The sequence below is a fragment of the Dipodomys merriami genome, unplaced genomic scaffold (assembly GCF_024711535.1).
Source record: "Dipodomys merriami isolate MVZ:Mamm:240054 unplaced genomic scaffold, mDipMer1.0.p SCAF_49, whole genome shotgun sequence".
NCBI lineage: Eukaryota > Metazoa > Chordata > Mammalia > Rodentia > Heteromyidae > Dipodomys > Dipodomys merriami.
In genome coordinates this window covers 10,733,752-10,756,210 of record NW_027206057.1, presented here as the reverse complement: position 1 = coordinate 10,756,210, position 22,459 = coordinate 10,733,752, and the positions used below count along the sequence as shown (strand labels likewise).

The following is a 22,459-nucleotide window of genomic DNA, read 5'->3' as shown; positions in this document are numbered from 1 at the left end:
CCATAATTCAAGCCCCACGACTAACAACAACAACAAAAGTTAATTTAATAGATAATCAAACAGAATATAAATAGTTTCTCATGTGGCATTGCATGGTAGACAGTGTATGTCTGTGTTTTATGTGACCTAATATTGGGCAGACCACTGTTACACTGTAGTAACAAATAACTGCCCCCAAATATTAGTGGGTTAAAATATAACAGTTTTATTTCTCTTTCCCACTAATATTCATCACATATCATCTGAGAACTCTTCCATATCATCTTGTCCTAGGATCATCTAAAATGCTGCTGGTTACAGTAACAGGCCTGAAGGGCCTTTGACTAGCAATCCAATGACACAGAGTCATTGAGTAGACTAGATCATGTTGCTCTGTCCACCTACTAAAAACCCAGGAAGGGCCAACCAGATGCCTGGGAGACAGAAGTATTAGCTGAGTAGCACTGAGGAGTAAGTAAGCACCACTAATCAAATCGGACCCCTCTAAATCAGTTTTTAAAATTTTAACTGTCTTTCTATCAGTCAACAAAATCATGGGAGGAATAAAACCATACACAAATACCAGGAATACTTACATAATTTTATTAAGCTTTTGAACAGGTAACTCCATTAATTAAAGGAGAAAGAAAATGAAGCACAAGCACAATTTATCTTTCATTGTAATTAGAGAGAGTAATTGTATCGATGTAGATTTTAAAATAGCCTTTCTTAGAAAATAAAACAAGTCTACTTATTCTTGCTATGACACAGTCTTACCAAAATTCCAAACATGGTCTATTCACAGTTGGTGAAGAGTTATTTTCAGAGAATGTTGGTGGTCAGCAGTTCTAACCTCTGCTATGGAAATCCCTTCTACTGGTCTTCATGTCTTGGGGGTGAGTGCAGCGGAAGTTCACCCCTTTTTTATTTGTGGGAACATGTGAACAGGCACAACTCTACAGACTCTTCCTGCTACATCACTTAAGTAGCATGCTTGAGCTTTTCATCTGTCCTAATTCTGTGGCCACCCTTTTGAGCACACCAGACACTTGCTTTGAATCCCCTAGATGGAATTTCTCTAACCCTGAGTTTTCTTTTTTGTAGTTAACCTTCCCTATAGCTTGGCCCCATGCTTCTCTTTTCCCCTATAACCTTCCCTGGAGCATGCCCAGAGTTGGAGGTGGGCTAGGGAAAGCACAGGCTTTGGGAATAGAGTTTGTACATCAAATCCTAGCTACTTATATTTGATTCTTAATCTTCTTTGTAAAATGGCAACCAACTGCACTGAAATCTTAGCATTATAAAGAGGATTACTCAGGATTAGGTCTGCAAACTAATAGGTGCACAATAAATATTTCAATATGACATTTAAAATGGGATGCATGGAGTTGAACATAATAACTTAAATATGGTCCGATCCATAGAGAGGAGCCTATTTCCTTTTCTTCGGACAACATCTTAGCCCTTCATTTATGTGGCCTAAAAGCATTAGCACTATCTGTTGGAGGCAGCCAGATTATACCATTAATTCACATTGTACTTCAAAGTGCCATTTTCCACTAAGTCATAGCCTTACTTAAGTTGTAGGCATTTAAAAACCAACATAGAATAGAAATTAAAATCAGATAAAATTTGATAGGAATAAATATTGCTTTGGATTGTTACTCATTAGCTCTTAGTCCTCTGAATCATGTGCTACAGAGAAGCTAAAAGTGTTGCATATTCTACAGATCTGATAAGCCTGTGGATAACAGAAAAATCAGAGATACTGAGACAACCGGGCCTGAGGTCTGCATCTGAACTCTGGCATCCTATGGACTATGGAGGAGTTAACGTCACTGAGCCTCAGTTTCATCTTTCATAAAATGAAAATAATAAATAAACCATGATAATAGTATTATTTCAATGAGTTGTATTCTAAGTTGTAAGTGCATTCTCTGATTTTATTCAAGTAATTCATAAATATTTGACTAGGGCAAGACTCAAGTATGAGCCCTTTACCACATCACTACTGGCCTTCCACTAGGTTGAATGAATAACCATTGTTCTCTGAGTCCAGGACCTGTCTGTCCCATCATCCAGCCCATACCACTTCACATTTCAGGTACATCTGGGCAAGCTTTGTCCAATGTCTTACTTAATGCTCATGAAGGCAGATTTCTTTGGTCTACCTATGCATGTTTCCTCTCCCACCTCAGATACTGGGAGACAGTTACCATTTTTTAATTCTCTCTTAATTGGTTTTCCCTTGCTCTTCAAAAGGAGACATAGAGGTCTCTGGTTTCAAGGCTCTGATATTTCCTGAGATGATACCCCGGTGAAGTAATTTGAGTTTCCCTGGCTTGTTTTAGAAGGAGTCATTGTAGGAAACGGTGTATTGGCACAGGCAGATCTCCTCTTACTTGAGGGGTATATGTGTGTGTGCATGCATGTCTGATGGCTCTACAAGGCCTGAATCGCATCTTTGTAGATACTCTTTTATCACACCATCAGCTGGCTTATTACTTTTGCCATCACCCTGAACCACAAGGGTGAAATAGAAGGAGATAACCTGAAATTCAGTTCTAACCAGCAGCTCAATTCAAACTCCTAAAATCTGAGTGGGGTGGGGGTGGTAACATTCCCATAGTCCAGTGAGTGACTGAAGAAGCAGTGCACTCTCCCAGGAAATGATAACAAGTAGTCTTTAACAAGTCCTTGTGTTGACAACGTTATCTAAGAGATCATCTTCCCTGGAGACGTCTAAACTTTAATCCTCTCCTCGCCACACTGTTTTGTTGTTGTTGTTGTTGTTGTTGTTGTTGAGGGTAAATTGTAAATAAATACAAAAGTGGCAGGCTTCTGTAAGCACCTGCTCATTTTCCAAGTTCTCTCAATTGTTTGTCTCCTGCCTCTTATCTTGGAAAATCAACCTTGTGACCTAAGGATGGATCAAAATGATTGGAGCTGTTTCGAAGTCTTCTTAGACTCTTAGTCTATGTTCACTTTTGAATCCAATCAGCATCAAATTCTAGACAATGAGAATAGCAATTCCACTGCTTTATTTTTAGGTATTATGTGTTTGAGCATCGTATCTAAAACATTCCAGGACATAGGTGATGATGTTAAAACCCTGGTCCAGTATAGAATTATATTTGAGGCTTCTTAGTAAGCAAATAAAACAGAAATAGTCTGAATGTAGCCCTGAAAGAAAATGAGGAATAAACAAAATAAAAATAATGAACAGCAGAGTATAGAGTTGTAAGAAAAACCTAATGGATTGAGGGTTAAATAAAGGAAAAAGTGACAATAAATTATAGAAGATATAATATCGTAGACCTGTTAATAAGAACAAAGAAGTTTTAAAAATGACCATGCCTGTAATCCTAGCTACTCAGGAGGCTGAAATCTGAGGATCATGGTTCAAAGCCAGCCCAGGCAGGAAAGTGAGACCCTTATCTCCAATAAACCACTTGAAAACTGGAAGTGGTGCTGTGGTTCAAGTGGTAAAGGCTTGCCTTGAGCTGAAGAGCACAGGGACAGTACCCAGGTCCAGAGTTCAAGCCCCACGACCGACCAAAAAAAAAAAAAAAAAGACCCAAACCAGCCGGGCACTGGGGACTCACGCCTGTATTCCTAGCTACTCAGGAGGCTGAGATCCGAAGACCAAGGCTCAAAGCCAGCTTGGGCAGGAAAATCCATGAGATTTTTCGCTCTAGAAAACTGAAAAACCAGAAGTAGAACTGTGGCTCAAAGTGGTAGAGCACTAGCCTTGAGCAAAAAAAGAGCTCAGGGACCATTCCCAGACCCTGAGTTCAAGCTCTACAATTGACAAAAAAAAAAAAAGAAAAGAAAAGAAAAGAAAAAAAAAAAGATCAAAACCTATCTCAGGGGTCACAACTGAAATTCTAACGCACCACAACCCACTGTTTGAAATACACCAAGCTTTGAAATAACCTGAGAAAAACACCAAGTATAGTACCCAACATGTGGCAGCACCCAGTAAACTTTAGTTCCTCTTCATTCTCTGTTGTAGACATCAGCATACATTTTTTTTCTTCGTGCCTAACACTGACATTTTGAAGATGTATCAAGAGTCTTAATTTTGAGGAATTGCTGCCAGTTACCAAGTCCTAATGCCCCAATTTACATTCTGACTCTCCTAAAAAGTGAATATTTTAACATAAATTCAATTCAGTGCAAAAGATTTACAGGCCCCCAGTGTCCATGTGATTACAGCTTTTAGTCTCTTCAACTTCAGCACTGTCAGAGTTTGTGGATCCTAAGCCATTTATTAAACAGTTTAATTGCTCTAACTTCTCCCTCTGTGGTTCATCTCCTACAGGTTTTATCTCCTTACGTTAGTTCTGAGGCCTTAGGGACATCACAAGATTACTCCAATAGAGGCTAAATCTGCCTCCTCCCTTCTTCAATTGCTGGCACAGGCACCAGGCTTGACTAGCTGCATTTAATTGATTTTCTACTGTGACCAATTTATGTCTACAAGTAATAGTTCTTTGTGAAAGAAACTGTATGTACATCAGAAAAGTAGCATTATCTCTTTCTCTCCCTTCTGGCTGTGTATATAGGACAAAATCCATAATAACAACAATAGAAATAACGATAATGCTTAAAAGGCGCCCATATCCGAGACCATTTTCATTAGTGTCTTTGATAATTTTATGAAGGATAAACCTTTCACATTTGGAGACTGCAGGTAAAATTCATCCTGTAAGGAAACAGCAAAAACTACTCTAGAATATATTTGACCTGAAGACTATCATGTAATTGTACTGCCAGTTAGTAATTCCAATTATTTATTGTCAAAATACAAACATGTATTTCATAAAAATGCTCTAGGGAACAGCGATGTCTCAACTTCCCTGTTCTTTGAAGACAAGATCGTTGTTGAAGAGCCAGAAGGCAGACATCCTTGATATGTATTTGCTTTTAAACGGTGACAGAGATCCAAGAGAAAATGGCAAAGAGCTGAGTCTTGCCCTGTGAGTGACATGGGACTGCACACATAGCATGTGCCAATGGTTACCATTTAGGCCTCAGAATTCTGTTAGGGAGCATGGACAATGTGTGTTTGTTAAAACCGTAGTAAATATCATGCTTGTGGTTTGAGATATGGCAAGTGTCACCAGAAAAGCTGGTTGACCCTGAACAGGAGCACCACTGTGATTCCTCTATACAGAGTATTGTCCTTCCTATTCTTCTAGAGGCTTCTGTACTGTGGTGTTTTTTGGCATTGTCCTACCTGGCTTTCTGTGCCTGTTAGCAAAACTTCTTTTAGTGTGTGGTAGCTTTGGGGAGACCCTCCACAGCACCCCTTCCTCTCAAGATTACCTTAGAGGATAATTTATACCACTAAGGTGACTAAATATCTCAGTTTACTGGGGACTGTGGCAATTTTTGAATGGAAGGACTGACATCAGTCTTAGGCAACTGGGATGTGGGTCACCTCTGATTTACTCTTGTCAGCTGACACAGAGATCTATCTGGCTAAGAGAAAGCAGCATCCATTCATCAATGGAAGGTCTCATCGTGTAGAGGGGTAAATAGCAATACACAGCTTAGGAATGAAGGTCTAAGTAGTCAGGCTAGGCTTCCTACAGTTGGGGATAAAGAGCTAGATTCAGAGCAGAGGTGCTCTGAATTGGTAAACAATGACCTGTCCACCTGGTAGTGATAGACTTTCAGTTCTGTCCATCAAGAGCTGGACTGGTGGGATCGCTTACCTGGAAAGACCTTGGTGGCCTCACGCTTTCTTCTTACCAGCATTTGCTAAGTCGGGTTGGGAGGTGACCCTTCCGGTAGGAGGCCAAAAGGTCACACATTTCTGGCTTTAGCCTCACTCCTGAAACTGTGAACAAAGACTCTTCTGTAGGAAGGGAAAGAGAAAAGCACCAACATATTATTCCCTGGGTTCTTTCCCAACAAATGTTACCCGAAGAGACATCAACAGGGCAGACTTATTTACTGTTTATACTGACTCATCTTGCTGACTCTGCTAATAGTTGTCAAGTGTTTCCTATTTAATTCAGTTCAATCCATATTTACCAAGTGGAGACTGGAGGCTAATGTTGGAAAGGTTTGGGAGGCACATTGAAGGAAGTGAATATCATACCAACGAGACTGGACTCTAGTCCCAACAAGGAGACACATCAAGCATCAGGCTGGCTATGTATTTTAGAAAGTTTTAAGTTCTGTTTCATGTATTAGGCAATCTATTTAACTACATACACTCTAGGTAAATTTTATAAATTAAGAAATACACACTGTAGGTGAATTTTATAAATTAAATTATAAATTAAATTAAATTATTTAGAACATACACTTCTGTGCACACACACACACAACTTTCACCCTTACACATGTACAGATAGTCCTCAACTTACTGATATATCTATTATAGCAAATCCCTGAATTCAATTTCAGCATTAAAAAATGCACTTAACACACTTAACCTAACTTATTGAACATAATAACTTGGCAACATAGTACATGGTAGAGTGTTGGATGTTTCCTAGTGATTGAGTAATTGGGAGGTGTGGCTCTCTGCCTTGCCCAGAATGGAGTAAGAATGCCACCATCCCCTAAAAAGATAAAATTTCAAAATTTGAAGTCCAGTTGTCCTCTGATCCCTGCTTCCAGGACACTGCAGATACTCACACCTAAGGATGCTCTTGTCCCTCATTTAAAATGGCACAGTATTTGCCTCTAACCTACACATATCCCCCTCTAGACTTTAAATCAGTTCTAGATGATTATACCTGACACAATATACATGCTAGGTAAGTAGTTGTTACAGTGCATTGCTTCAGAAATATTGTTGAGATAAAAGTCTGTTCATGTTCAGTACAGATACAATTTTTTTCTGACTGGTTGGTAAATATGACGTTGATAGAAATCAGGGGCACAGAACCCTCAGGAATAAAGGGTCCACAATAGGATTTCTGTTGAATGTATATGGCTTTCTCACTCTCATAATGTAAAGAAAAAAATCTTAAATTCAGGAAGTCTGTATTTAGTTAATTGAGCACCCCTGCAGTTTGCATTTCCATAAATGACTAGGGGAATCATTAGGGATCTGCTGTTTCTAAGTGCTCACTAAGCTACAGCTATGAGTCAGGTTCTTTAGAGGTTAAAATGGAGTTCCATGGTGCAGCGGGGAGAACGTGAGGTGGAGGGATAAATTTCCTGGCAGACCGCTGTAAGTTTAAAGAGCTAAATGTATGTGTATTTTCCTTAAATGCAGTATGTTTTCAACAAAGAGTAGCCACTGTCATAAGATATCATCTGGAAAAAACCAGCAAAGGATAGGAACCATGTGGGTCACCAAAGTACACACATGTGCACGCATGCACACATACACTTACATGTACACACATACCCACACCCCCCCCCCCCCCACACACATTTTCCTGAGGATGTCTTTTCACTTGGGCACTTCTTTTGCAAGATTTACAGGCCACATGAATTTGAGTTGCTCAAAAATATCCCCTGTTTTACAGAGAGAAATTTCCATGTTTAGCACACCAAAATCATAAAACTCCTTAATGTTATTGTTTGCTGGAAGCTGCTCACACCCAAAGAAAGAAATAAACCTGCAATGCTGGGCCTCCCTCACGTGGACTGCACTCTGCTTTGATACTGTAAATAATCTGTGGCTTTCACGTCTTTGGCTTGGAATTATAAAAGCTAGAAAGGGGAGACCTCAAATCTTGTTGATATGCATACGACATTTTCACAGGGACATTATAATATGCACTTTTGCATTCTACTTTCTTTTAGCTCACATCATAGCATAAACAGTTCAACAGTTAAAATAAACAGTGTATATACTTTACAGATGACTAAAACCAAACTGTCTTAGGAGCTCCTCTCAGGGAGAAACCTCCTCTGACCCTGGGGACAGTGACAGGAAAAGCCAGAATTTCCCTCAGGCCTTCTTGCCCCTCAAAAGCAGGGGAAGGAAGGAAGGGAAAGGAGGTGAAAGAAGGAAGAAGGAAAGGAGGAGAGAGAGAGAGAGAAAGGGTGTGAGAGAGAGAGAGAGAGAGAGAGAGGAGAGAGAGAGAGAGAGAGAGAGAGAGAGAGAGAGAGAGAGAGAGAGAGAGAGAGAGAGAGAGAGAGAGGGGAGAGAGAGAGAGAGAGAGAGAGAGAGAGAGAAAGCCAGTTAGTCAAAAGAATTTAAGTTTAGCTGTGGACTGTAAAATTCTCTTTCCCAGCTCACAGAAAAACAAGAAGAAAAAGAGGGAGGGGGAGAAAGAAAGAAAAAGAGAGAAAGAGAGAGAGGAAGGAAGGAAAGAAGGAAAGAAGGAAGGAAGGAAGGAAAAAGGAAGGGAAAGAAGGAAAGAAAGAGGAAGGAAGGAAGAAGGAAAGAAAGAAAAAAAGAAAGAGAAAAAAGAAGGGAGGGAGAGAGAGAAGGCAGGCAGGCAGCAGGCAAAAGCTATAGAACTGCTTTCCAGCAATCTCACAAATGCAAGCCTTTCCACTCTGGTGACTCCTCATTAGTTTACTGAATCTGACAGCATAATTATCACAGCTGCTTTGCGCTTAGAATAAATAAATACGAAAGTGGGTGTTTAAAAATTTTTTGAGATGGAAAATTCAGTCATCTAGACAGTCAGTAGGACAAATTTATTTAAAACTTTTAGATTCTTATGTATTTAGATCATTTCTGAACAAGATAATGAGATAGTTGTCTTTCAGTTTAATTGAGTCCCTAAGTTCCTGGCTGCTGGCTGTCACCCCTTTCAAACTTTGCTTTAACTTTCCTCTCTTTAGAAATCTGATCCTGGTGTCTCCATTTACTCTTCCTGGGCTGATAACCTGGGGAAGGTTGGTGCACTGGGGTGCAGAAAGTGACTTAATGGGATTGAAGGGCTAAATAACCTTTCACAGGAAACAAGATAATCAAATCTCCTTTGCTTGTCTGCCACAGCTAAAAGAGAAAGCATTCTTACAAAGAGCTTGGAAATCAAACTGTCCTTTCAAAATGTCCTGTCAGGTGGTGTTTGCACTATTCTTCCACATCATCAACCCATCAGCTAGAGTCACTGAGTATGTATAATTATTCAAAGTGTACACGTCTTCATGCTGAGGTAGCAATTTTAGCTCATGTGTATGTATGGAAGCCTCCTATCTTCAAAGCCCAAAGGATCACATAGTACCTTAAATTGAAGTTGCTAACTAACACAGAGTGCACTTACGACTCTGACTAGGGGCACAGAACATATGAATTTCCCATTAGAGCAGATGACTTTCCTTTCAAATTAATTAGTACCTATTTATCTTTTCCTCTCCCTCCTGCCTTTCATTCTCCAGGGCCAAACTTCTATGAACCCTTGTAGTCAATGAGTTAAAAGCTTTATAAAGACAAACATACTGTTCACTCTGGGGTAAGGGATACTAGTTAAGCTCACTCTGTAGATAAAGAAACTGAAGCTTGGAGGGGAAAATAAACACTAAAGAAGAAAACACAGTTTTAAAATTTTAAGTGTAGAGCTCAAATTGCCTGCACCATTTTGAGTGTGTGTGTGTGTGCACGTGCACAGGCGTGTGCATGTGCACGCCAGTCCTGGGCTTGAACTCAGGGCCTGGATACTGTCCTAGAGCTTTTTTGCTCAAGGCTAGTACTTTATTACTTGAGCCAGAGCTCCACTTTCTGCTGGTTAATTGGAGGTAAGGGTCTTATAGACATCCTGCCTGGGCTGGCTTTGAACCTTGATCTTCAAAACTCAGCTTCCTTGAGTAGCTAGCAGTACAAGCGTGAACCACTGGCTACCTTTTGATTTTAACTCATTCTTTCAAATAATAAAAATAATATAGTACCAATATTAAACAAAACATTGAAGAAGAGAAAAATAATCTACAATTCCTCTAACTAGAACATTTTTTGCATGCTATCAGCTTTGCTCATATGCAGTGTAGTTTTTACAAGTACATTCCACCATGCGATTTTGCATTCTAGTTTCTTGTAGCAAATGTCCCAGCAAACACTTCCATAATACCATGCACTCCTGTTGATGACTTTAAATGGTTTTATATGCTCAGCTAGTGGGCCAACATAAGTTCAATCAGTTCTCTAGAGTTTAATATTTAAATTGTTTTAATTTTTATTGAATAATTTTAAAGCATAATAGACACCATGGTAATGAATATTCTCATTAATCTAGGTTTTATTTTTTTCTGTTCTTTGGATAATTTTCAGGAGAATAAGACAAAGTACAGTGATGAAGGGAGTGAGCTTTCATTTGCATGTTTCCTGATGCGTGTGTCATCATGCTCTGCAGAGATCACCCCAATTTACACTCCCATCAGTGGAGAATCACTGTACCCCAACCTTCATAGCACTGAAAGTCATCTGGCCAAAGGAAAAAATAACCAATTTAACAGTTATTTGTATTTGTTTAACCTCTTGCAAAGCTGTCTATTCCATGTGCTGGTATGCTATTGCCTCTTATGTAAACTGCTACTTCAAGTATTTGTTCCATTTTCCACTTGATTCTTAATGCTTTTCTTATAAAACTCTATGATTAATATAGCAAACAAAAACAATAATCACCATTAAGCAAGGAATCTTACAACTCAAGGGTGATGAAATGTGGCACAAAGAACAGAATATAAGATCCACGAAGGATGTGAATCGCTAGTAAATGTAAAATTGAGCCCTCCAAGGTGAGATAATTAAACACATTACTTAAAGACATGTGGAATCTTTCCCTGGAAGGATGTAAAATAAATGGAACAGTAGAAAGTGCACAGATTGAGAATCAAACTCTTGGTTGTAATTCTGAGTTTGCTATGAAGTTCCTATAGCCTTCACAGGAGCAATGAGTTAGTGGGAAGGAAATGACTTGGAAGTCTCATGTGAAGTTAAATCTTTGCTCTACCACTTACTAGCTGTGTGACTTCAAGCAACTGACCTCTTTCAGTCCTCATTTCATTTCCCCCTCCTTCCTCCTTCCTTCTTCCCTCCTTCCTTCCCTCCCTCCCTCCCTCCCTCCCTCCTTCCTTCCTTCCTTCCTTCCTTTCCTTCCCTTCCTCCCTCCCTCCCTCCTTCCCCCCTCCCTTCTTTTCTTCCTCCTCCTTCCCTTCTTCCTTCCTTTTCTCCTCTTTTCCTTCCTGTTTTCTTTTCTTTGACCTTCTGGACAGGGTTTAGCCACGCAGCCAAGACTGCTCTCAAGCTCATGATCCTCTTGCCTCACCTTCCTAAGTGCTGGATTTACAGGCATGTGCCATTATGCCTGGGCAGCCTCAATTTTCTAATCTATAACATAATGAATGATAATAATCCCAGCCTCACAATTAGCATATAGTTTGAATGAAATTATGTAAAGAGCACAGATGCCCAACAAAAGGCAGTTACTATGATTCTTCTGTGACACTGCTACATAATGAAGGTATTGGGATAGGTAGGGTCTATGATCCTTACTCTCCGTCTCTAACTCAGAGTCTCTTAACTCTTTTCTGAATGGTTCATCTTGGAGATTCAGCCTATGGGGCTAACACATTTAATCAACTTAAGGGATTGGCAGAGTTGAGGGATTTGGTTTACCTAGATGTCTCCTAATAACAAAAATCTATGCAACTATATTGCAATTTCAGATCCCTTTAATGTAAAGGAATGGGGTAATGACAACTTTGAGTGTAGAAGGTGAATAAATATGCAATGGTAGATACTTTCTAATTTGTATCTTAATATATCGCTTTTTAAATATTGATTAATGGACAATTTAAAAGATGGGAAGAATTGTCTAACTTACATTATGAAGTCTTAGAATCAGCATAGAATCAAGACACCTGGCTCAGAATCGCTCTTCCATAACTATCCCCAGCTTCTGAATCTTCAAAAATATTCTGATTAAACTTTGAGTAAACCAGACAACAAAAACAACAAATAGCCGGGCACCTGTGGCTCAGGCCTGTAATCCTAGCTACACAGGAGGCTGAGATCTAAGGATCATGGTTGAAAGCCAGCCTTGGCAGGAAAGTCTGTGAGATTCTTATCTCCAATTAACCTCCAGAAAACCAGAAGTAGCACTGTGGCTCAAGTGGTAGAGCGCTAGCCTTGAGATGAAGAGCTCAGGGACAGTGCCCAGGCCCAGAGTTCAAGCCTCATGACCAACAAAAAAGCAAAAGCAAAAACAAAAACAAAAAAACCCCAAACAGATGAAGTCTAAAATCCTATAAGAGTTAACTAAGCCTCATTCCCATGTGTTTAAAAATGTTTAAATGGTTGCAAGAACAGACATTAGGCTTGAGAGTAAAAACTGTGATGGAATGAGTTAGGAATATATCACTATTATTAAAAAAAAGACAACTTTAGAATAATATTCAATAGAATTAAGAGGAATATGGTATTCCTTCCCCGAGTGCCCTTCCAGCCCAGCCATCTAGACTCATCATCTTTCAATGCCTACTCAGAGCCACCTTGGGTCCCTACAGGCATTAATCTGGCCTTCTCTGGACATGTGGAATACTTTGCATCTGTTACTTGATCTGTACTTGTTCATATACCTGTCTCATTTCCTTAAGGATTGTAAGCTTTTTGAGGACAGAGTCCATGACTAATTCATTTTTTGTGTCTTCTACATCACACCTACTAGACTCTCAATTAGTCTTTGATGAATGAACTGCCATATAATTCTCCCTCTCCCATTATGTTAGAAACCTGAGTCTAAGATGGATCCAGAGTCTTAGAGATAAGAAAAATAACTGGAACAGACTGAGAATAGGACACAATGAATGAAACACAATGATTTAAAAAGTGTGAGATATAGAATCTGTATTTGAAAACAACAGAGGCAGAAGCTAAGGAAATTCATCCTAGAGAAGTTTACTTTGGGAAGTGATTTTGTCATAGGGATCTACAAATGTACTAAAGATATAATTGCTCTGTATATCATCTTTATAATAACAATAATTTTTTTTTTTGGTCCGGTCATGGGGCCTGAACTCTGGGTCTGAGCGCTGTCCCTCAGCTCTTCAGCTCAAGGCTAGCGCTCTCCCACTTGAGCCACAGTGCCACTTCCAGCTTTTTTCTTTTTGCTTATGTGGTGCTGAGGAATCAAACCCAGGGCCTCAGGCATGCAAGGCAAGCGCTCTACCACTGAGCCAACTTCCCAGCCCTAAAAAAATTTTAAAGATATAATTGTTACACTATCTAAAAGAAAGTTTGGAGGTGTGTGTGTGTGTGCGCTAGAACTCAAGACCAGGGCATGATACTCCCTTAGCTTTTTTGCTCAAGGTTGGTGCTCTACTACTTGAGTTACAAGTCTATTTCTGGCTTTTTGATGGTTAAGTGGAGATAAGAGTCTCCTGGGCTTTCCTGCCTGGCTAGCTTTGAATCTTGATCCTTAGATCTCAGCCTCCAGAATAGCTAGGATTATACACAGGGCTCACCAGTGGCCGGCCTGAAGTTCCTTTAATGGAGGGAAACAAAATATAGCTCAGATTTTAACAGGACACCAAGAATGGGGCCTCCTGGAGGACTTTCAGTGCAGAGATATTAGGGTGATATGAGAAAAGATAGATTAGAATGCCAGGGTTTCTATGAATCTATCTATCTATCTATCTATCTATCTATCTATCTATCTATCTATCTATCTATCTATCTATCTATCTATCTACCTATCTATAGACAATACACCAGGTGACACACAGCCTTTGTAAAATTACTTGTAAAACAACTGCCAGCTTTTAAGTGTTAGGATTTTATTTTTTCCTAAAATGCTAAGACCTGTTTTAAAGGCGATGGGGGATTTAGCTCAGGAAGGAACAGTAGAGACTCAAGCCTGGGATTTGGAAAGAAAATAGGACCAACCCAGGGAGAGAAAGACAGCCTTTGATGTCTTGACGATCAAGGACCGTGGCTTAAGGACCAGACTCTTAAATCACGTGGCATTTACTGCCCTAGATAAAAAGTATTTTTCTGGATCAGTGTGTGTGCTTCAAAATGGCTAGGTTCCAAGATCAGTCTTAACTTTCCAAGGGCAAGATTTGGAAGGTTTCCTGTAAGGACGGAGTGGAGCCAGTTTCTAGAAGGGGCAGCCTAATGATTTTCTACTCCCCCACCCCCAAATCATTAAAAAGTGTTCCTTTCCCAGAGCCCAAGTTCATAGTGAGGGCAAAGGGAATTAAGTGAAGAGGATGAACCTGTGGCTAAGATTAGAGAGTTGCCATGGGCCTAATTTTAGGTCCGCACTGCCCCAGCTGACATCCTGCACTGTTGGCTTGGCTATGAGGACCAGGCTCCCTGGCCATCTGCAGAAGCAATTAACTTGCTGTTGGGTATGTTTTGAGAGGGACTACCAATAATTTCTCCTTCAACAAATGTTTCTTCAGGTGTTCAAGAGTCAAGGAGGGAGAATGTGAGAGCTTTGCAGACAGTCCCACATGCCTGCCATTCTCATATTCACGCTTTTCTACTTAAGAGTGAGCTCCAAAAGGGAACTAATCCTGGAATTCCTGGTTTTTCATGGCAAATAACCCCCTGATAAATTTCCTCTGGCTCCGAGCTTACGGCTACAACCTAGAGAAAACACAATTCAGGACTTGGTTTGATGAAAATCGACAAAGATGGGTAGGGGCCGTTCCTTCATTTTGTGGAAGAATTTCTACAGCACACTTTCCTTGGGATTTTAAGCTGTCCTTCGCTCCACACATATATTTCCCACTTGCAGGTTTCATGCTTTAATTGTCTTCTTCAGAGGGTAGACAATAAGAGCTGGCTTCTTACAGATCAAAGGGGAAACAGAATATATTTTAAAATGACAACTCTGTTATCTTGCAACCAGACTTAAAAAAAAAACCCTAGAATAATAAACATATAAACATAAACATCCTAAATGATTCTATACTGAAGTGCTCCCAGAGAAAACCATTTCTTGCCTAATTATGGCAGAGAAATTCTCTTTGCACATCACTCCCAAGAGCAAGTCTTATTTTTACACAAGTCTCATGCCTGGGGCAGCCCACCTCAAGGATGGGGGCTTTATATGTCTCCGTAGGTTGGGATCTTGGATACTCATGGATCCTCTCCATGTGCAAAGAAGGCTCTTAACAAAAGGTTTTTTTTTGTTGTTGTTTTGGTTTTGGGTTTTTTTTTTTTGCCAGGGGCAATGAAAGAGCAGGCTGGCACTGCCAGGCCAAGAGAATGCAACCCTCAGTGGTTGGATAATGTGCCCTTGGCCAGGACCACTGTTAGAAAGAGGTAAACCCCAGTCCCATCAGCTTCTTCCCTGGCCTCCTATTTTCCTTTCCAATTTTCCTGGTAGCTGGCCTTTTTGGGGGTCCTCATGTCACTCTATCTCTATGTGCATTTCTACCCCTTCCCCAAACACACATGCATAAGCACATGCGTGCACACACATACACACACAATGCCCCCTCCCTGCTTCCCTGTCTCTTGGCACCGACTCTTTCATCTTCTCCCTCAGGGATTCGAGATGTCGCTGCAGGAAGTGCTTGTCCGCCGAGGCGGCAGCAGCAGAGCCCCGTGGCTTTGACAAACCTCATTTAATTGGGAGGAAGCCAGGAGAATTTGAAAGAACTGAAACATCCACGAAACTCCTTTTATCAGGCATAATTTAAACTCTGCATGGAAAAACCCCTATATGTATAAAGAAAAGTCAACTTCCCTCCTGCTGTGAGCACTCCTCATCTCCCCCCAACCCCCAGCACAGGCAGGCTCCTGCAAGATTCCATCTTTTCATTTTTCTAAAAGTGTCAAAGTAGATTTGGGTTCTGTGGCGGGGTGAACAGAGGAGGAATACAGATTGTTCTGTCTCTCTCATCTGTGTGTATGTGAACGCATACACACACACACACACACACACACACACACACACACACACATACACACACTCCTCTAGATGTACATTCACTAGAGCCCCTCTGTTGGTGACTTTGCTGTGGGTTGCCCGGGAAGAATCAAAACCCAAGTTCCTACCAACACATCAGTTTGGACAGTGATTGTTTCATCCTAATTAGCCTTCATCAGGCAAAAAGCTGGTACCCAGAAAACTTTGAAAAGCGCAGCAGTTTTCCTGTACAATAATAGACACTGAAGGAGGACCACTGGGGAAGTAGAAGTGGAAAGCAGTGTGTGTGTGTGTGTGTGTGTGTGTGTGTGTGTGTGTGTGTGTGTGTGTGTGTGTGTGTGTGTATACATCCAGGCATGTACACTTGTACAATGTGGTAGAGTTGGAAATCCCAATGCCCAAAGAAGAAAGCTGAGAAGGAAGGATCTAGGGGCTCAGACTGAGAAGAAGGGAAGGGGATGGGAGAGTAGAAGGGGTCCTGCTGGAGTAGGGCAGAGGTATGGGGAAGAATTGCAGGTTGGTAGCCATGTCTTTCATCCCACCCATATGCCAAACCCTGTCCCTCCCCTCCTTCCACATTCCTCTTCAGATTCACCTCCAGCCTAATCCATCTCCCTTGAATTATTCTCATTTCTCCAAAGAATTGCCTTTAACACATGCAGTCTCTGAACATCTGCAGTTGATTACACACAGATTTTAGCTGTTTAAATATGATTTGTGCTAATATGTAGACGAGGGTGCCCTGTTTCCTCTTCTTTACCCTCTTTTCCTCCCACTCCACAAGATCCTTAAGGCCAAAGACCAGTCCCTTGTTTTCCTTCACTTTTTATAGCATTTCCTATGTTCTTGACACTTCATGGCAACTAAAGAAATTCCAATGACTGACCTTCTTACAGGTTTAAGTAAGACATTAACCTCCGTTGTATCATAAGGGTGATTTTGGGAGGTCTTAAACAACTCACTTTACTAATAAAAATTGAAGTCACAAACTAAGAATTTGGGGCTGTAGCAGGACAATGTCCTAGACATGCAACTGTGTTCACAGACCCTGGCAACTTGCGCCAGTATGCTTCTTGGGTATATGTCTATGCCTCGTGGGCAGTATTTCCTCACCCCATCATACTCCTTCCTTACCTCAATGTACCCCCGCCCTTCGTACCCCATCCTTACCCACTGTACCCCAGCTCCATTTTCCCCTTACTCTCATCCCTGACCCTTTCCCCCAGTCTGAGCCCCTCGACCCTCCTCCTTAACTTTCCTTTCTCTGGGTTAAGACTTCAAAAAACTGTTTTCTGTTGAATGAGGAATATTTTCAAAGAGATCTCAGCTAAGGATAGTCTCCCCCTCTTCCTCCAGAGGGCCCTTGACTGCCCACATCCTCCACCCAGCCCTTCCTGGCCACATTCTGAGAAACACGAGGAGAGCTCCAGCCACATGACTCCATGGCGGATCTCAGATTTGGAGGATGACTTCAGGCAGAGCAGCAAAGGCTGATTTCAGGGTATCGTGGGTTTCCAGTGGGAGGCCAGCCCGGGAGGACACTTCCCCTCCCCCAGCACCCCACCTCGGCACTTCCTTCGGCAGCATCATATTACCAATCAAGAAAGGCCTGGCTCTCCTCTCTTGACATATCCATGTCACCTATCATCTTACTCTCTTACTCTCGGTGGAAAAAGGAGCAGGGGCTTGTTAGAAACTTTGGTTTTGCTTCTCCTGGCAGATGCTAGCTAAAGCAAACAACCAGACGCAACTTTCATCTCAGCCAATTTCTAACTGTAAGTGTACATATGTGAAATGTTTGCATCATCCCAGGGAGGATCTTGTCACCTCTCCTCCCCGGGGCTTTCGAGTTTTAGAGAATTTCATTGGAAACTCAGGCAAGATTGAGTCCTATCTTCCTTCTCTCAGGCAAATCAATCTCTGACTTCCCTGCTGGGTACAAATTCTATGGTTCTCCTATGTTGAGAGAACACTTAAGACATGCACTGAGACTTAGCACATATGAACATGTATGTATGTCAGGTCACATATACACATGCACACACATACACACTCCCTCACCCACCATCAGGAAGGTGGTACAGCTGGGAAGGCAGGGCACTGAAATAATGGTGAACCAGTGCTTCCTGGGCAGACACTCGGTCTCTGGGGAAACCTTTCAACATCTGGGAGGCCAGGTCTTCAGCTTCAGGAACTCCACCCAGCCTAGAAAGAAAAAATGGGAGAGAAAAATAGTTTCTCCAGAGGCCTCCATTCTGAAAACATAAAGGGAGAAAACAAAAACTGAAGAAAAGAGTTGGTGGAATTTAGAATGGTCTCTGCAATAGAACCTTCCCGAGATTACTAACGTTGGTGGCAACTGGAAAAATAACTCCCATGCTAAAGCTCTTAACTAGCCCATTACTAAGATGAAGGGAGAAAACCTCAACATTCTCTCCTTTAGTTCCCCACCCTCTGCCGTGTCTCTGGGTACCATGTGCACACAAAAGACAGAGAACTTGTAATTATAGAAGCAGAAATATGTAATTAAGATTCTTCTTGGAGGGCTACAGTAGTCCCAGCCAAGCAAAAAAGCCTGGCTGAAAATATCTTCCAGGCTCTGGTCTCCAAAGACACCAGGTATTGAATCCTAAAGAGGTCAAAGGACAATTCTGGAAGGTGTAGTTTGGTTGGAAAAAATGGCCCCAATAAACCTTAGAGCTTATTCCATCCCCAGGATGGAGCTTGGTTAGTCTGATAAGGTGCAGAGTAAGAGAGATCCTTAAGCAGTCAAATCACAGTAAGGACTAGTCCTCGTGTTGAATTTGATATTTGGAGATGAGCAAACACATCTATTGAGCAACAATTGTATGCTAGTAGGTGGTTAGGTTTGGGAGGTACAGGAAAAAATTTTTGGCATCTCAGTCTAATAGAGAAGTCAGATACTCACCAAATTATCATATAAATACTTAAATGGGACTGTGAGGAAAAGGCTTTGCTCTGGTCTGAATGTTTGTATCCTTCTAAAATTCACATCCTGAAACCTGATGACCAAGGTTGTGCTATTAAAAGGAAGGGCCAAAGCTGAGAATGTAATGTTAGAATGTTCAAGGCTCTGAGTTTGATCCCTAACACTACATATAATTTGTGTATATATACACATATGTCATATGTGTGTACATGTATATGTACACACATATGCACACATGTATATGTATATGTGTATATATACATACATATATACATATATACACACACATATACAGCAGGTGAGGCCTTTGGGAGGTTACTAGGTTATGAGAGAGGAGTTATTATGGGATAGAGGAAGCCCTGAATTTCAGGCATCATTTAGGAAGCACAGAGACCTTACTAAACACCGAATCTGCTGATACCTTTGATCTTAGACTTTCTAGTCTGCAGAACTATGAGCAATAAACTTACATTGATTAGAAACTATCTATTTTGTTATAGCAGCCTGAACCTCGTCATCCTGGACTTAGAGTAGGAGGAGATGGTCAGAGCAGGCTTTCTTGAGGATTGATGTTTGAGCTAAGATCTGGAGAACTGGGGACAGGCAAGGAATAGCCACTGCTGGTATGTTTCTAAGGTCCTTGTGCAGTCTGGGGTAGCTTAAGGAAATGGATCACTGAGCTGGGGTTCTAGCCAAGAGGAAGAATGTGTGCTTAGCATGCATGAGGCCATGCATAAAAGTTGGGTAGAATCAAGGCTTATTGGCTGGTTTGGGACAAAGACAGGAAGAGAGCCCTGATAGAAAGGTGAAGAAGGTGGTAGGGGCCAACCCTGCAAGCCTTGCATGTTTATAGTGCCTATTTACTTACAATACTAAAAGGTCTTCCACAATTTAATGCCAATCATTTCGGTGCAACCATCCCTACAACCTACAAATAAGTTTACAAACAGAAAGCCATAAGAGGGAAAACTGCAGATTCCTGAAGATCTGAAAAGTCATAGGACTGATAGCTAACATTTAGTTAAGTTTCATGGCTCTAAACTAATAAAGCAAAAAAACAGAAGTGCTTGCTGAATGTCAAATCTGCATACCAACTTAAAGCACCTTCCTAGGTGCAGGATGCAGAGGTCCTGACCCCAGGTTGTAATTGGACTAATTTTTGAATAATATTTGTGTAAGAAACTTTCAAATATCTGATTGCCATGAGGTAAAACTATTTCTGCAAATTGGTTACTACTCTCCAATTCCAGAATAACTGATTCATAAACAAAATAAAAAAGTTTAGGGGGCTGAGAAGGTGGCTCAGTGGTAGAGCGCGCGCCTTGCATGCATGAGGCCCTCCCTGGGTTCCATTCTTCAGCACTACATAAGCAGGAAAAAAAAAGCCAGAAGTGGCGCTGTGGCTCAAGTGGTAGAGCACTAGCCTTGAGCTGAAGAGCTGAAGGACAGCACCCAGGCCCAGAGTTCAGGCCCACGACCGGACCCCCCCCCAAAAAAAAAAATGTTTAGAAATTCCTAGTCCTTGCAAATCTCCAGGCCAGTTAGCACAGAAAGGAACCTAATGGTGAAGAGCTATATATGAGCCATGACCTAATGGAGGCTGGCAGGGAACCTCCATCCAGAGTGCCTTTTCCAGGCTCTGTAATAACATAACACAGTATTTGCCAATCCAGCAAAATGAGTGTGTACTTAGTAGGCTCATGTTAAAGAGGTTTTCCATCAAACCCTAATGAAAGTGCTGTGTCCATTAATAGGCCTTGCACAGTTCCACTGCACCTCTGTAAGAATCATGGAGAAAGGCCACTACATTGACAACCTGATTCCACTGACAATGTGTATAGACCTGTGTACCAGATATAACTTGTTTACTCCACTTACTTAGCAGCAATTACTTGGTCAGTTTCTTTGAGCCTCACTTCCCTCCTCTTTAACCTGGGAACACATTATATAAGGACTGAATATACTAATATATGCAGTATCCCGCTGAGCAACTAATGAACAAAGTGAGTAAAGTTAGACCTCTTAGCAGAGCCCTTCACAGAACCAAGAATTTTCTCATGTGATAATCTGTTGGGCAGGTAATCTAACCTGTCCAATAGAATGTCCCATGCTGAAGGAAATGCTGTATTTCTGCTCTGCCCAATATGACAGCCACTTCCCCTATGTGGCTATGTCTCCCGAGGAATGTGGCTAGTGTGATTGAACACCTGTCTTACACATGGCTACTGTTTTAGGACAGCTCCAGACATTGCTTCTTGCTTGAAGATTTGAGCAGAGAGAAGGTAGAAGATTGAGTGAAGGTCAGATATTACCAGGAGCAGGAGAAGAGGCAGAAGTGGTAGGTGCTATATGGTCAGAAAAGCTCAGCACTAGAAGGAAAGGCTGAGGGGGGACAGGGAGAGACAGCCAGAAGCTAGTAGCATTGTGCACAGCAGCAGCAGCATGAGTATTAAGGTGCTTTGCAGGTTTGAAGTTAGATTTACTTTGGAAGTCAGCAGTGAAATAAAGCAAACACTTAGCAGGTAGCACAAGAATTCTAATGTCTCAAGCCAGGTACCAGTGGCTAACACCCTATAATCCTAGCTACTCAGGAGAATGAGATCTGAGGATCAGAGTTTAAAGCCAGCCTTGGCAGGAAAGACTGTGAGACTCTTATCTCTAATTAACTAGCAAACAGCCAGAAGTGGAGCTGTGATTTAACTAGTAATATGCAAATTGAGCAAAAAAGCTGAAGGATAGTACTTAGGCCCTGAGTTTAAGCCCCAGTCGTGGCACCAAAAAATAAAATAAAATAAAGTAAAATTTCTCTAGCTATGGGTTAGGGAGCGATTGTACATCTCCAATAAAATAAATGACAGACAACAGTTTCCTGGAACATGTCTCCAAGACAATGGGGAATATCAGGTTCTACGGTGCTTTTGAAAATAAGCATTTGGGTTCTATAGGGCAGTCTAGGGAATGCTTTTCCTCTAAATAAAAGAAGCTTTAGTAGTATCAATTCTACATTCCTAACTTGTTTCATTCTTTCTACCATGCTATTCATTCTGTGACTTTAAAGCATGTGAACAGTATGTACGAAGCAATCACACAACATTTGGTTAGATTAAACAATTCCACATTTTCAGAGAGCAACATTGAAACGTTCACTTAGGATCTTGGTGGGTGAAACTCTTCCACGTTTCCCCACCTGCGAGACTGTGTTTTTCTTTGACATTTGAGCTCCCTTCCTCTGTCTCTGATGTTTTCCTCGCTGCCCTTTTTGCCTCCTCACTGAAGCAAAAAGAACAGAGCCTCGGCTAATTACTCTCAGATCAAATAATGCTGGTTATTGTAATTGGTCATTGTCCGAAAACACTGAAGTTCTTCTTAGCCCTGAGGTTGCCTGGCACAGCTTAGTTAGCTAACTATTCCCGGAATGTCTCTATTATCTGTTTTACTTTGCAAAAGAAACTAGGGATTTGTTGAAAGCTGGTAATAAAAGTCTGCCCTGGTCTGAGCCGAGACTGAGTTGAGAGGGCCTGGGAAAGCATGACCTCCATGAATCAAGTTCCCCCTCCAATGGCCACTCAATGATGTTATTTGGTTTCTCTGTGTCAGAGAATAATAAACCCACTAGGTTTTCTTGCAGGCCAACACTCCCACAGTTCTCAGGGCCTGGGGCATGGTTGAGGGGCACAAAACAACTTTAATGACCAAACTCACTGAAAGTAAAATGGTT

General features: G+C 41.3%; 1 protein-coding gene across 1 annotated transcript in view; it reads right to left on the bottom strand.

Moving 5' to 3' along the window:
- Window positions 1–700: 700 nt before the first annotated feature.
- The window catches only part of Cdk15 (cyclin dependent kinase 15), an 87,572-nt gene continuing 65,813 nt past the window's right edge, over window positions 701–22,459 (bottom strand). The window contains exons 12-14 of the mRNA XM_069995854.1: window positions 17,857–17,996; window positions 5,703–5,845; window positions 701–3,162 (exon numbers count right to left, since the gene is read on the bottom strand). Of these exons, the coding sequence (XP_069851955.1) occupies window positions 5,736–5,845; window positions 17,857–17,996 (250 nt within the window). The 3' untranslated portion in view covers window positions 701–3,162; window positions 5,703–5,735. The remainder of the gene's footprint in view (window positions 3,163–5,702; window positions 5,846–17,856; window positions 17,997–22,459) is intronic.